Source organism: Polypterus senegalus, chromosome 10 (assembly GCF_016835505.1).
Source record: "Polypterus senegalus isolate Bchr_013 chromosome 10, ASM1683550v1, whole genome shotgun sequence".
Lineage (NCBI taxonomy): Eukaryota > Metazoa > Chordata > Cladistia > Polypteriformes > Polypteridae > Polypterus > Polypterus senegalus.
This window is the reverse complement of record NC_053163.1, coordinates 43,878,793-43,893,120: the sequence shown is the minus strand read 5'-3', so window position 1 is coordinate 43,893,120 and position 14,328 is coordinate 43,878,793. Positions and strand designations below refer to the sequence as shown.

At 37.8% G+C, this 14,328-nt stretch overlaps 1 protein-coding gene across 2 annotated transcripts in view; it reads right to left on the bottom strand.

Annotated features, from left to right (window-relative positions):
• LOC120537112 (FERM domain-containing protein 7-like) overlaps window positions 1–14,328 on the bottom strand; it is a 292,132-nt gene that overhangs the window by 127,934 nt on the left and 149,870 nt on the right. For both annotated transcript variants that reach the window (XM_039765773.1, XM_039765774.1), the window contains 2 exons: window positions 11,002–11,080; window positions 7,895–7,992 (listed from right to left, as the gene is read on the bottom strand). In XM_039765773.1, the coding sequence (XP_039621707.1) occupies window positions 7,895–7,992; window positions 11,002–11,080 (177 nt within the window). The remainder of the gene's footprint in view (window positions 1–7,894; window positions 7,993–11,001; window positions 11,081–14,328) is intronic.

Below are 14,328 nucleotides of genomic sequence, written 5' to 3'. Positions count from 1 at the left end.
TATGAGATTGCTATAAACCCCTTTTGCTTTGGTTTATATATGCCATTGTGCACTGTTATTGTTTAAATATGTTCTGTTGATTAAATGGGGTAAACCTGTTGGCCCCAACATTTATCTGGATCCTGTGTCATACAGGTCACAGGTGGAGTAGTTGTCAGAATCTCCAAAAGACATCTCAGACCTGGCAAATCTGGCTGAAGTAGCAGAACATCTGGAAGAGCAGGTTGAACCAACTGTTGATTCAAGTTGCAGCACAGCAGGCAGACCACACAGGAGAGATATGCCATGAGGCTACCGAAGTACAGCAACTGGGAAAGGGACAAGGACTGGCCCAACTACTCATCCTGCTATGCACTCAGGACGATGTACACAGTTATCTGTTGATGTTTGAGTGCCGACATCTTTCAAATGTGAGCAATGAAGATTTGCATATAATGCAGTTGACACCATTGATGGCGTTGATGGACATCCTACCAGTAAGTCCATGCCAGCTGTGCCCCAATTCATTCTAGAAGACGATCAGTTGTATTGGGTGACAGAATCAGAAGGCAAAACTAGAAGCTAGCTCCTTATTCTGTGACCATACTGGCGCAAGATATGCAGCCTTGCACAGTCATACCTATTGGGGGCCCTCTTATGGGCTGAAAAAACCTTTGTTAGAATCACTGTGCACTTCTATTAGCCCAGCGTGCATTAACAGATGCATTGTAATTGCAGGTCCTGCTCGGAGTATCAGTTAACTCTTTTAGGGCGGATGTCGACTTTTGTCGACAGGAGGGGTTGAGGGCACATGTCGACAAAAGTTGACATCCAGGGGTAGAGGGCGACAATCAGCTGTTAATAGCAACAAAACTCACTGTTACGTCACAGGCATTCCCTCTCTGCTTGAAGGAATGTTAGATTTATTGACTTGGCATCTAATCATTGCATGTCTGTGAGTTACAAAATGTAAACAAATGTAAACAATGGGAAGATTGCATCGATATCTCATGAGGGAGTGAAGCAAGTGCAGAAAAGAACTCTGACTTTTCAGAATTTGATTTTGTTGACAGTGATCAGGAGATCGAGCAAGAGAGTGAGGAACTGGCATCAGCTGATCGGACACCAGCCGATGCCACCCCAACTGATCGGCTGCCATCTGAGCACATTCTCGCAGCCAATGCACCTACGGCAAGGTTCATGTGGGAGGAATACCCAGACATTGATCCATGGGAGCCAAACTGGCTACCGGACTTCACAAGACAGAATGGCTTGCTGTTGGGCACGACAGATTACCAGCTGCTGGACTACTTCAGGCTGCTCTCTCCTGATGCTGCTTTTCAGCTACTGTCAGACGAGACAATTTTTTGAATCACAGGCTGTGCTTGCACTGCATTCTTGTTTTTTCAAAGTGGAAACCCACAACAAAAGACGAGATGAAGGGCTTTTTGGCATTACAAATAGAGATGGGACTAGACTAGCGATATAACTTCAGGGAGCATTGGTCCAAACGCTTTTTCCCCTGGTGGCTTTGGACAGGTTATGCCGTGTGATAGGTATGTGCTGCTGAAAAGTTTTATTCACTTCTGTGATAATCAGAAGCAAATCCCAAGGGGTTAACCAGGCTATAACCCCATGTATAAAGTTCAGTCCCTGCTTGACATTGTGGAACCAACATATAAACTATTTTATCAGCATGGCCGTGATTTGTCTGTGCATGAATCTATGATAAAATAAAAGGTACACCTTTTTGTTCTGCCAATATATGCCAGACAAGCCCACAAAGTATGTCATAAAGGACTTTGTACTGGCAGAAGCAAACACTGGTTTCTGCCTGAAAGTAATATACATATACAGGAAAGTATTTCTTTCAAAGAGAGAACTGTCACTTGACAAGTCAGGTTGTGCTGGAGCTGCTTCAGGGCTATGAACATTTAGGTCATGTTGTGTACATGGACAATTTTTATACATCACCAGAATTGTTCATGGAGCTACAGAAACACAAAATTGCTTTGTGTTCTTTTTTTTTAAAAAGTTAGTTTTTGGAAAAATATTCAGCCTAGGAGAAAAGAAACAAAAAAAATTAGCCCTAAAAGAGTTAATACAGATAACCTGCTAGGATTGTGAGGTCAATATTCCTAAAGAAATTGTAATGGATCAGGAGACACCTTTCACATTGAGCATGTTCAAAGAGGTAGCCAAGCTGTTCTGAATTGCCCACCTCAAAATATTCATTTACCACCCTCAAACCGACTACCTGGTGGATCGTTTCAATCAAATGTTCAAACAGATGTTAAGGAAAGTAGTGGAAGCAAACAGTAGAGACTGGAACCAGCTGCTACACTTTGTCTTGTTTCCCTTAAATGAAGTCAGTCACAGCAATTGCAGGCCTGGCTCAATAACAGGGAAACCCAGCTCTGCAAATTCCATCCTTTAGAACGGGTGATTTATTTATCCACATATCCCACTCCTAATCCTGGCAAGGCCACTATAGGGAATCACCAACAATTTAGACCACCAGCTTAATTAACATCCCAGTGAATTTTGGCATGTACACCTTCTGCAACTATGGTGTGATAGAGATGGAAGTGGTGCTCCTGCAATGGTAGTCTTTATGGACATTGAATAGTTTAATTTTGTCAACACCATTAATGCCAGAGAGAAAAAGGTACCGGGACCCACCATTGCTACCATCACCAGTATTGTTGAGCTCAAGCTGGGCTGAATGATGCTGATTGCCCATGACATCATGCACCCACCAAAGGTTGTTGTCTTGGAACAACTTGGATGCAAAGAAGGCAAAAGTGGAGGCAGAGAGAAAATGAATGTTGAACCTAGGAGTCATTGAGGAAAGTCACAGACCCTGGTCCAGCCCTATTGTATTAATCCCTAAGCCCAATGGCAGTTGTCGTTTTTGTAATAACTTCCATCGGCTTAGCCAAATCTCCCATTTTGATGCCTATCCCATGCCTAGTGTGGATGACCTCCTTAAGCACCTAAGCAATGAGGTCCACCCTCAAAATGATGAAAGGCTTGCCAAAAGAAAAGCCAGTGTTAGCACCCCCGGTGGATAATGGCAGTACTGTGTACTACCATTTGGACTGCACAGGGCCCAGGTGACCTTCCAGTGTCTCGTGGACAGACTGCCCCGCCCTGTACTGCCTATTGTGCTAAAACCTTGATTATGTTATCACCTATTTTGACACCTGGGAAGAATACATATATGTTTTGGCAGTCCTGTACCTGAGAGGAGCATCTACCTCATGTCTTGAGTGTCTTTTGCACATCTGCAACTCCAATCTGTGGACCAACTCAACCCCAGCGGGATACCTTGTGCATAAGTGGTTAAAATACATGTGTATACATTTTTTCTTAAATATGGTGTATATATACACTCACCTAAAGGATTATTAGGAACACCATACTAATACGGTGTTTGACCTCCTTTCGCCTTCAGAACTGCCTTAATTCTACGTGGCATTGATTCAACAAGGTGCTGAAAGCATTCTTTAGAAATGTTGGCCCATATTGATAGGATAGCATCTTGCAGTTGATGGAGATTTGTGGGATGTACATCCAGGGCACGAAGCTCCCGTTCCACCACATCCCAAAGATGCTCTATTGGGTTGAGATCTGGTGACTGTGGGGGCAATTTTAGTACAGTGAACTCATTGTCATGTTCAAGAAACCAATTTGAAATGATTCAAGCTTTGTGACATGGTGCATTATCGTGCTGGAAGTAGCCATCAGAGTATGGGTACATGGTGGTCATGAAGGGGTGGACATGGTCAGAAACAATGCTCAGGTAGCCCGTGGCATTTAAACGATGCCCAATTGGCACTAAGGGGCCTAAAGTGTGCCAAGAAAACATCCCCCACACCATTACACCACCACCACCAGCTTGCACAGTGGTAACAAGGCATAATGGATCCATGTTCTCATTCTGTTTACGCCAAATTCTGACCATTTGAATGTCTCAACAGAAATCGAGACACATCAGACCAGGCAACATTTTTCCAGTCTTCACTGTCCAATTTTGGTGAGCTTGTGCAAATTGTAGCCTCTTTTTCCTATTTGTAGTGGAGATGAGTGGTACCCGGTGGGGTCTTCTGCTGTTGTAGCCCATCCACCTCAAGGTTGTGCGTGTTGTGGCTTCACAAATGCTTTGCTGCATACCTCGGTTGTAATGAGTGGTTATTTCAGTCAAAGTTGCTCTTCTATCAGCTTGAATCAGTCGGCCCATTCTCCTCTGACCTCTAGCATCAACAAGGCATTTTTGCCCACAGGACTGCCGCATACTGGATGTTTTTCCCTTTTCACACCATTCTTTGTAAACCCTAGAAATGGTTGTGCATGAAAATCCCAGTAACTGAGCAGATTGTGAAATACTCAGACCGGCCTGTCTGGCACCAACAACCATGCCATGCTCAAAATTGCTTAAATCACCTTTCTTTCCCATTCTGACATTCAGTTTGGAGTTCAGGAGATTGTCTTGACCAGGACCACAGCCCTAAATGCATTGAAGCAACTGCCATGTGATTGGTTGATTAGATAATTGCATTAATGAGAAATTGAACAGGTGTTCCTAATAATCCTTTAGGTGAGTGTATATTAACATATAATGTATGAATACTGTATATATCTTTATGTTATTTGGATCAAAATGCTAAATAATACAGATAAGCATGCAAATAATACTAGTTTATTTAAGATTGTGACTTTTGCATATTAGTCAATCTGGCACAGAAAACTGACCTGTTCTTATACGGGAATCCATCAAGCTTATTGCAATAAAGGACATCCATCTCAGAAACATTATAATGGTGATCTCAGCAGTTATTTAAGAGAATTTCTGTGACAGTGTGTTACATTTTATGTATGCTGATGTATTTTTCTATTTTTGTATCTTTTGTTGTATTACTTTCACCATTATAATGAGACATTCAGCTAAGCATTTTATGCCAATAAACTTCAACCTGTATTACATTTTACTGTTTCTTTATTTTTGAAATATAACAATATTGTAAAATGTTAATTTTTCTTAATTACATGACCATTATAATAGCTCCACCTGCTGGATGTCCTTTATTTTAACAAGCTTGCAGGAGCCTGCCATGTTAACTGATCAGTTCACCATAACAAGGCTGGAGAATATATCAAGCCAAAAATCTTATGTAAGTTGTATGTAAGAAACAAGAAGCACAATAGCTTGCACCAATCAACATACAGACAAATGGTATAATCTTTTAACACAATTACCTACAAGGGTCCCAAAAGAGTTAAACAAAAGTTTTTAGCCCACATCTATATTCAAAGAGGAAATTCTTATATAAGGTGAAATAAAACAAATTAATGCTCATTATCTTATTTCCCCTTGGTAATATGCTGGGTAAAAATGGTACAGAATGTCTTAGTTAAACTGGCAGGCATAGAGAAAAATAAGTTCATACAGAAATAACAACAAACAACCATATATTTTGCTTTTCTGCTACACCCACTTAAGAAATTTTTGTAAAAATCAGATTTAGTTACATAAAAGAAAACAAATAAATGTATGAATGAAGGAGAGAAAAACAAATGTTGCAGTTAGCAAAATTCCTGGAGTTGTCCACAATCATTTACATCAAAGAAAGGTAACATGTTTTGGCCCAGATAAAGTGGCTATTCTTCCACTCTCAACAATTTCATACATTTAAGTTCATAACGGTAGAGATTAGTAATATAAAATGGTTTGGTGTAACATCAGTAACCAATGTATCCTACAGTTCTCAAACACACGTCTAATTCCATGAAGAAAAACAGTGGATTTTCAAAATAACTGTGACACTAAGTACAGTATCACAGCAGTATATTAGGAAGAACAATATAATAGAAAACCGTTTAAGTAACAATTTATAATAATCAATAGGCTTATATTTTGAACTAACAAACACTGCTGCAAAAAGAACAGCCTAATTGGCCCTTTTAATGAAAGAGTCCAGTAGACCTAAGTAGTGATTCTTTAGCCAGGATGTGCCTTGACATTTGGAGAATTCTTTACATTAGCACACAGATCATTCCACAGTAAAGGGAGCTCATAGCAACAGCTTTATTTATTCTTGGAAATTTTAGAAGATCACCGTCTTGTAGTTTCAGATATGACAATTGTTTATGTCTTTTCCACATATCAGTCTAGTTGACATTGAGGAGATGAGAAGTTTTAACTTGCGGTTCAAACCTTGGTATATCCACAGAGGTTTATGGGGCCTTGGGGATTCTTCTAAAACAGATCCGACCATCATTTGAACTGGAGCACTACCAACGTATTGTGGAGGAGTATGTGAAAATGGAGGGGGCGGGGGCATAGACTGTAGAACAGGCCAGGTTTAGAATATCACATAAAGGAACAGACAATAGAATAAATACAAATGTACAAGATATATTTATAAACTACAGTTAAAAAGTCAAAGCAAACTAAGTACATTAAAATCCTTGCTTTAATAGATAGATAGATAGATAGATAGATAGATAGATAGATAGATAGATAGATAGATAGATAGATACTTTATTAATCCCAAGGGGCAATTCACAAATAATAAGTGTTGTAAGCATGTAGATGATAATTCAAAAATTTATTTTTTAGTACTATTAAAAAATATAAACTTTCCAAATTGTGGAGCACAAGAACAAGAGTTTTAGAGTTTAAGTAACTGTTTTTTTAACACAGTATGTTTAACCACCATTGAGAGGGAAGATTCAGTATTTTTAATAATAAGGATAGAACTCAGATCATGAATGTATTTGATTTTGGATACATGAATTTGGATTTAGTGACCTAGTGTTTTGGAAGAACTCATATTAAAAAATAAAGCTGTTAAAGCTTATCATTATTGGTGTCAATTATGAAAAGATGTGGCAAAGTCAAAAATGCATTAACTCAGGAAATAGGAATAGAGTTGTGGAGCAGGGTTTTGCATGTAATACAAGACAGGTTCAAACCAAAATTTATAAGCAGTTAAAATTATATAGGTGTCGACTATGAGTAAATAAGTAGTTAAAAAAGAAGTTGTTATATAAAGTAGAAAAGACAATTCTAGGAATAACCATGGGGCTTAGGAGAGTTATATTTGAAAAGGATATTCCAAAATGCAGTTAGATAAAAATATTGTGGAACATGTGAAAGATGTGATATATCCAGTGGCAGTATCCAGTATGGTCAATTATTGTATCCCTCAAATGAAAATTGTGTAAGTTAAAATTCAGGCAATACCACAGTCAAACAATAAGTGATAAGGCCTAAATTAAACAGGCTTAAACAGTCATGGTCCCTGATTATTTGTTTCCTTAAAATACAGCTATCTTTAAATCCCTTGAGCTGTTCTTCCTTAAGGAAAATCAAAGAAATATAACTTTCAAAGTACAGTCTTTTTGTTTCACAGAAAATATTTCGTTTTTATAAAAGGGTGTCACAGATTAATAGCATCTCCTTTTGCACCAGTCAAATTTCTGTACACTGTCCTACATAATCCCCAGAATTGTGCTAGTAATACTATGCATGGCCTTGGGTATAACTAATGAGATTATCAGTGAATAACAATACATGCTCCAAAATATAAAGGAAATCATTGATGTAGTATAGATAAATCTCTGGAAACAAGGAGAAATACATCCAAACACCCCACCCAAAGTCCTGACTAAGATAACTATTACATTACTTGGTATACATTTTTAGCACATTAGCATATGATTACAAACAAATTGTAAAACAATTTCTAAATTTTTCAATTTGTATATTTGCAAGTAATAAACACTAAACTTTAAAGCAAATAAAAAGCATATTTTAAACAAATAATTAACATAAAATTATTCTAAATACACTCCTGATTTTTAGGCTGATTAGAAATTCTATATTTATTTTCTCTTTGGTTTAACTTACATTGTAATATATGAGACACCAGAAGTGCTGCACTGCTGTCATTACAAGGAAGTCTCCCATTAGCTAAATCTTGTCTTATATGCAAGGCAAAGAAATATCTGAAAAAGATAAGATTATATACATAAACAATAACATCAATGCAAATCAAGGACATTATCATGACAAATAATGATGATTTCTAGTTTATTCATATATGCAAAAAACATGTCAAGTGAATATGTATATGTATACACAACTTAATAAAAAGAGTAAGTGTCTGAGTGTCATTGGTCATTAAGACCTAAAGAAATATGTGATCTAAGCATCTAAAAATCTTATCTTGTGCAATTCTTCTTGGAAGTGTAGAGCCAACTAAATAGGTAAAACATGGTGATAGCGAGAAGCTCATTTCAGGGATCATGTTCAAGGCATTAAAACCAAAGACCTTACAAAGCTTATTGTAGAACACTTTACATACCTTGATCAAAGCCATATTGATCACTCTGTGTTCTTTTACAGGGCTTTGAAGACACTTTTCAATGAAAAACAGAATAAGTTAAGCTTATTTTCACTCTTGGATCACAAATGTATCTAGGTCTTAATGACTAACATTTTAATCTGCCCTTTCATTTTCTCTAATGGCAGATTTTATTCAGTCTCACCTTTTTCCTTTTATCTGTCCTGGCTAGCACTTTCAGACACATCATTTGTATGAAATGTGCTATAATAATAAATGTTGTTATTTTTGTTGTGTGATTTCTTATTTTGCCTTTGTGCTTACTGAATAATTTCTGCTTATTTCTGTTTTGACTCTTGCCTATTGCTACTATGTTTTCTGATGCCCCATCTGCTGGTCACTTAGTCTGATAGATTTATAAACACTGCAGTTACCACTTTACTGCTGCTTCTAATTCCTAGATGTAGCAGAAAGTGTAGTCTATTTGATTATAAACAACACACTACATGACATCTTTATAAGAATTATGATTATCAATCAGTTTTCCGTATATTCCATTTATCCACATAACATTCCAATTCCAAAGGAATATACGTTTAACTGCTCAGCCACCATGAAACATTACATAAACGTGGGTAATATGAATACATAATAAAAAAAAAATTCCATAATTTCATCCAAAGTTTTTAACACTTGTTATTTTAATGTTGTCTTCATGCATTGAGCATCCAAGTAAATTCAGTTGACATCTCTTATTATCTTTTTTGTCAGCATGGTTTTAACACAAAACCCTGTAATCTCAAACTACTGTAACTTGATCACTAAATGCATTAATTTCTTTTAGTGAAAAAAACTTTGTCAGCAGCAGCAGTATTTGAATTGTATTTATAGTTTTCCCATTACTAGTAGAGAAGACTAATAGCAATTCATCCTTTCAGCTAAGACTTAGTCACACAGGTACACTTGATAAAATTTACCTATTTGCAGTTACATGTGCCACCACCCTCAGAATATGTTCAGAAAGCATTAGAGGAGGTGCCACATGAAAGGCTGGGCATCAGACTAAAAGAAGTGGAAGTTCAGAGTGATGTTTGTGGATGGGTGCAAAATTGGCACAGGCACAGGAAGCAGGGGGTTATGGTGTGGGGTACCTTATCAGAAGGTTTCTGATGTTATGAGTGGTGTTCCACAGTAGTCAGTGCTATTTTAATATATATACAAGATTTGGATAAGGAATATAAGTAAGAAGCTTGTTAAATTTGCAGATTATTCCAAGCTAGGTGAATTGGCATATAATCAGGAATCCGTTGAATCATTACAGAGGGACTTGGAGAGCATGCAGGCTTGGGCAGATTTGTGGCAGATATTATATAGATATGAACTTAATGTCAGAAAATGTAAAATATTACATGTAAGTAAACATTTTAGGTTTGAATACACAATGGGAGGTCTGAAAATCAAAAGTACACCTTATGAGGAAGAATTTAGGAGACCTGACCCTATCAACTGCCAAACAGTGTTCAGCTGCCATTAAGAAGTCTAACAGAAAGTTAGGATATATAGTATGATGTGTAGAGTTCAAGTCCAAGGAGGTTATGTTCATGCTTTTTAACACACTGGCTACAGAAACGACATGGCAGCTGTAGAAAAAGTCCAGAGAAGAAACATTAGGCTTATTCTTGGGCTACAGGGGATGAATTTTCAGTTTAAGCCCAAGAAAATTATGAGGAGACATGACTGAATTATTTAAAATTATGAAAGGAATTAGTACAGTGGATCAAGAATAATATTTTAAAATGAGCTTATGAAGAACACAGGGACACTGTTGAAAACTTGTTAAGGGTAACTTTTGCACAAACATTAGGAAGTTTTTCTTTACACAGGGAATCATAGACACCTGGAATAAGCTACCAAGTAGTGTGGTAGACACTAGGACTTTCAGAACTAGATTTGCTTCTTTTTTAGAAGAAATAAGTGGATAGAACTGGCAAGATTTGTTGGGATAAATTACCTGTTTTCATCTAGATTGTTCTAATGTTCTAATGCAGCTAAATAGTAAATTTTTCCAGAAGAGTAGGTAAAGGGTCATGTCTAATCAAGATGACTATTTCTAGAACCAATGTTGCGAGAAGGAGTAATATAGAATACAAATTGCACATTTCAAACTTTTATACAATCTTTTCCATGTCCAACGATGATCTGGGCTTTCCAAATTAAATTTACTTGTGCCTAAATCATTGCTGCACCATTGGTGATTCTCTCTGAAGAAAGCTATACTCTGTTTTCACACCATCTCACACCTCATGCCATGGTATCCCAGTTCTGGTCAAGTATTTTATCTGACTTATATTTGGATCTCTTGTTGTTTGGTTATTCTGCTAATGCACCTTGTCCAATAGCACCTATTGTGAGTAGCAGGCTCCTGACAATATGGTTCTAAGGCTCCCTGGAATGCACAAGATAATCCATCATATCAAAATGACAGTTCTCAGAGAAGACAATAAATATATCATATGATGCATTCTAATATACAGTACTAGAAATAAAGTTTGTTTTATACTTTAACCTCTAAAAATACAAATGTGTCAATATGTTTCTTTAACAAAATGTGTTTTTGATGTTATACAGTTTACCTCATAACTCTGAACCCTAAGCAAAATTAGGTACTAACCTTGTTAATTCCTTTTGTAGTTGTCCTGGGTCTGGGGGAAAAAATTTCACTATGAATCTGAAGGAAACATCACCAAGATCTATGAAAATAAAATATTTTAAAATGATTAACTGTTAATGCAGTTAAAGGGGAAATTTAAAGACTCATAATTGCTGTTAACTGTTTTTTATTCATATTTAAGAGTCAAGCTTGAACAAGCATATGAATGATTTGTTTTGACATCCCTATTCTCCTCACTTCAGACAAGCATGTTATCTGCACTGATGGTTAATTTGCTAATAATCAATGAAAGCAAATAGGGAGAAGGTGGAAAAACAATTCAGAGTTTAGGTTTAGACAACAATCTACATAAGCCTTTATTCTATATTCAGCAGAGTGCACCTAAGCTATCACAAGATAATGAAACAAGACTACTGTGGGAAAAAGTGTGCAATGACCATTTTGCTAGGCTTTTCATGGCACAAAAGATTTGTTAAGACAGCAGATTTAACAAAGAATCAGAAAGCCAGCTGAACCACCAACTGTAGTCCAGTGTGATCACTAAAGTGAACAGATAAACTGCAGTTCTACCCACATTTTGATCAGCTTGAATCAGAGCTGAGCTGATACAGTATGTCAGCATAGACTCCATCTGACAAAAAGGTGGACAAAAATACAATGTAACATTAAATTGAACTTCCCCCTATATGGGAACTGTCTGGTCTGTAGTGACAACAAAAGAAAGTTTAGCACACCCTGCTACCCCTTGGCCTGGTGTGGACGTACCCTCACTTGGTCCATACAACTTCCTCCTACTCACACATGCGTGACATGGCCCCCCTTCAGCCCAGACCTATCGAGTCAGGTATATGTGTCTGAGATGTTGTGGCATCGGGAAAGAGCATTGGCATTGGCCTGCAGTACACCTTGGCGATAAACAAACGAAAACGTATACGGCTGTAGATCTGAAAACCACCTTGTGTCGCGTGGGTTTGAATTTTTATGCAAGGCCATCCATTGTAAAGGTGCAAGGTCTGTCACTAGAGTGAAATCACGACCCAAGAGGAACTACCTCAGCTGAGTAATCACTCATTTGATCACAGAATCTTCCCACTCTACTGCTGCATACCTGTTTTCCCGGTCCAGCATTTTCCAACTCGTAGATCCAAGCCACCTTAAATCCGTTCATACCTCTCCGCCAGCGTCTTTTGTCCTGTAAATGTGCTGATAAAGACAAGCAGCAAACACCCTACTAATCCAAACCCTTCCACTGCTTTAGAATGTGCACAAAGTTTTCCCAGCTTATGCCTTGATTGATTATCTGGGAGTGAAGTGCTGGAGTTTTAGAGTGGAAATAACAGATCATTATTTGGAACACATGCATTTCATGTGTGTTCTGTTTCTACAATCTGTTTAAACAAATTTTTAAAACAGAAAATATTTTCATATTTTAGTAGTAAATGACAAATGTAGGCATATATAATGTATGAAGCCTGAAGTCCAAAGATCAAATAAACATTTTTACAAAAAGTTCAAGCAAAAAACAACAGTTTCTGTGGCGTAGCTGTAAGATTTGCTAACTTGTAATCAAGAGTCCCTGGTTTGATCCTGACTGCCTCCTATATTTGCTGTTTTCAGTAGTGCGCTGTTCTTTTTGTTAATATTATACAGTAAACACATACACTTGGTTTGCGTCTGTAATAGACGGTGTACATTTATAGGATTTGTAAAAGTTACCTTTTTTTTCACTTTTATTCTCTCAGTCACGATCCCAATACATACTACCACCCTAGGGATCTGAGGCTGTTAGTTTTTATTTGAAACTGGGAATAACTGTAGATGTGAGTGGTGTTTTGAGGCAATGGAACCGGACATTCTCTGATCTGGAGGGATAAAAGCTGACACACAAGCGCTGGCAAATCTGCCTTCTTCGTATCTCACTGTCACTTGATTTTTTTTTTTATTCAGTTTTATTGAGTGTTCCTGCTCACACTGAATTAGTATGCGCCTTATGGTCTATGATGTCAAAAAAAAACCAAAGACATACAGTAGGTACTGTATATATGATATTTGGAATTATTCATTTTATGACCTGTATAGTGCATTTCGGAAAACATTGTGGCACGGATGCAACATTATTCATATTATTCATATTCATTTGCATAACATCTTGCGGTTGTAGTCAGTGACCGTGTGTTTTTTTTTCCCCCGATCTTGCCAGTCCCCACATGTTGCTGTATGCTGTTTCTTTTTGTACTCCAGGACATGCAGAGGAAAGAATAGTACAGAGAGGTCAGTTTAGCACTATACACAATCATCAAATTCAAATGCTCACAGTTCATAGACACGCAAGGACCATCTTTCCTACATTTACGACATGTGTACCTGTTGCAATGCAATGCAATTTTGAACCAGGGAACGTTGTTTTAATTGTAGATGTTGCTGCACCTTGCAATTCCTGGGTAATTGGTCGAGTCATCAGGACAATACCAGATGCCAAAGGTTCGAACAGAAGAGTTTGCATGCAGACCAAAACCAGCGCACTGGACAGACCCGTGAATAAGCTGTGTCTGCTTCAAGAAACAGCCAGTGTTTGAAATAAGAAATTTTGAAATGTTTATTTGCTGTGTTATTGTTAATGATTTGAAAACAATAGTTAATGTAAAAGTAAAGTTAGTGGCCACTATTGAAAAAACATTTGGTAATTGACTTTTCTCTTGCATAATCAATTAGGGGCTGGAAATGTAAGAACCAATTTTTGAAAGTTAAAGCTTTGAGTTACACTGGTGTTAGCGTTTGCTTAAGTAGAATCTATATATATAAAATTCTTTTCGCATTTGAAACGGAAATTACGTATGACCACGCGAAACGTAAATTACATATGACCACAGAACATATTATAATTCAGGAACTAATCACTTCGTTTGTGGACACCATTTTTATATCGTTGTGAACATTGCCCTGGACACAGACAGGCTGACACAGTCAAGTCACCCAACACACATTTATTTTTCATCTCTTCACAACAGTCAATGCTCACCAGCCCCAGTACCCCTCAGTCCAGGCCAACACAATGCCTTCTCTCTTTTTGTTTCTTTAGGCCGCCTCCTGCCTTCTCCAGACCTTGTCCTATCTTCCTCCCGACTCTTGTCCCTTCTGCAGGGAGGCAGCCCTTTAAAAAAGCACCTGGATGTGCTCCAGGTGTTTTCCTGGCAATCTCCTGATATGCCCGGTGTGGTGGAAGTGCCAGCTGTCTCCCCAGAAGCACTCCTGGTGTCCCTGTTTTCTCTTCCCCCCAGCACTTCCGGGTGTGGCTGAAGTGCTGAGGTCCCTACAGGGTCAAGCTTC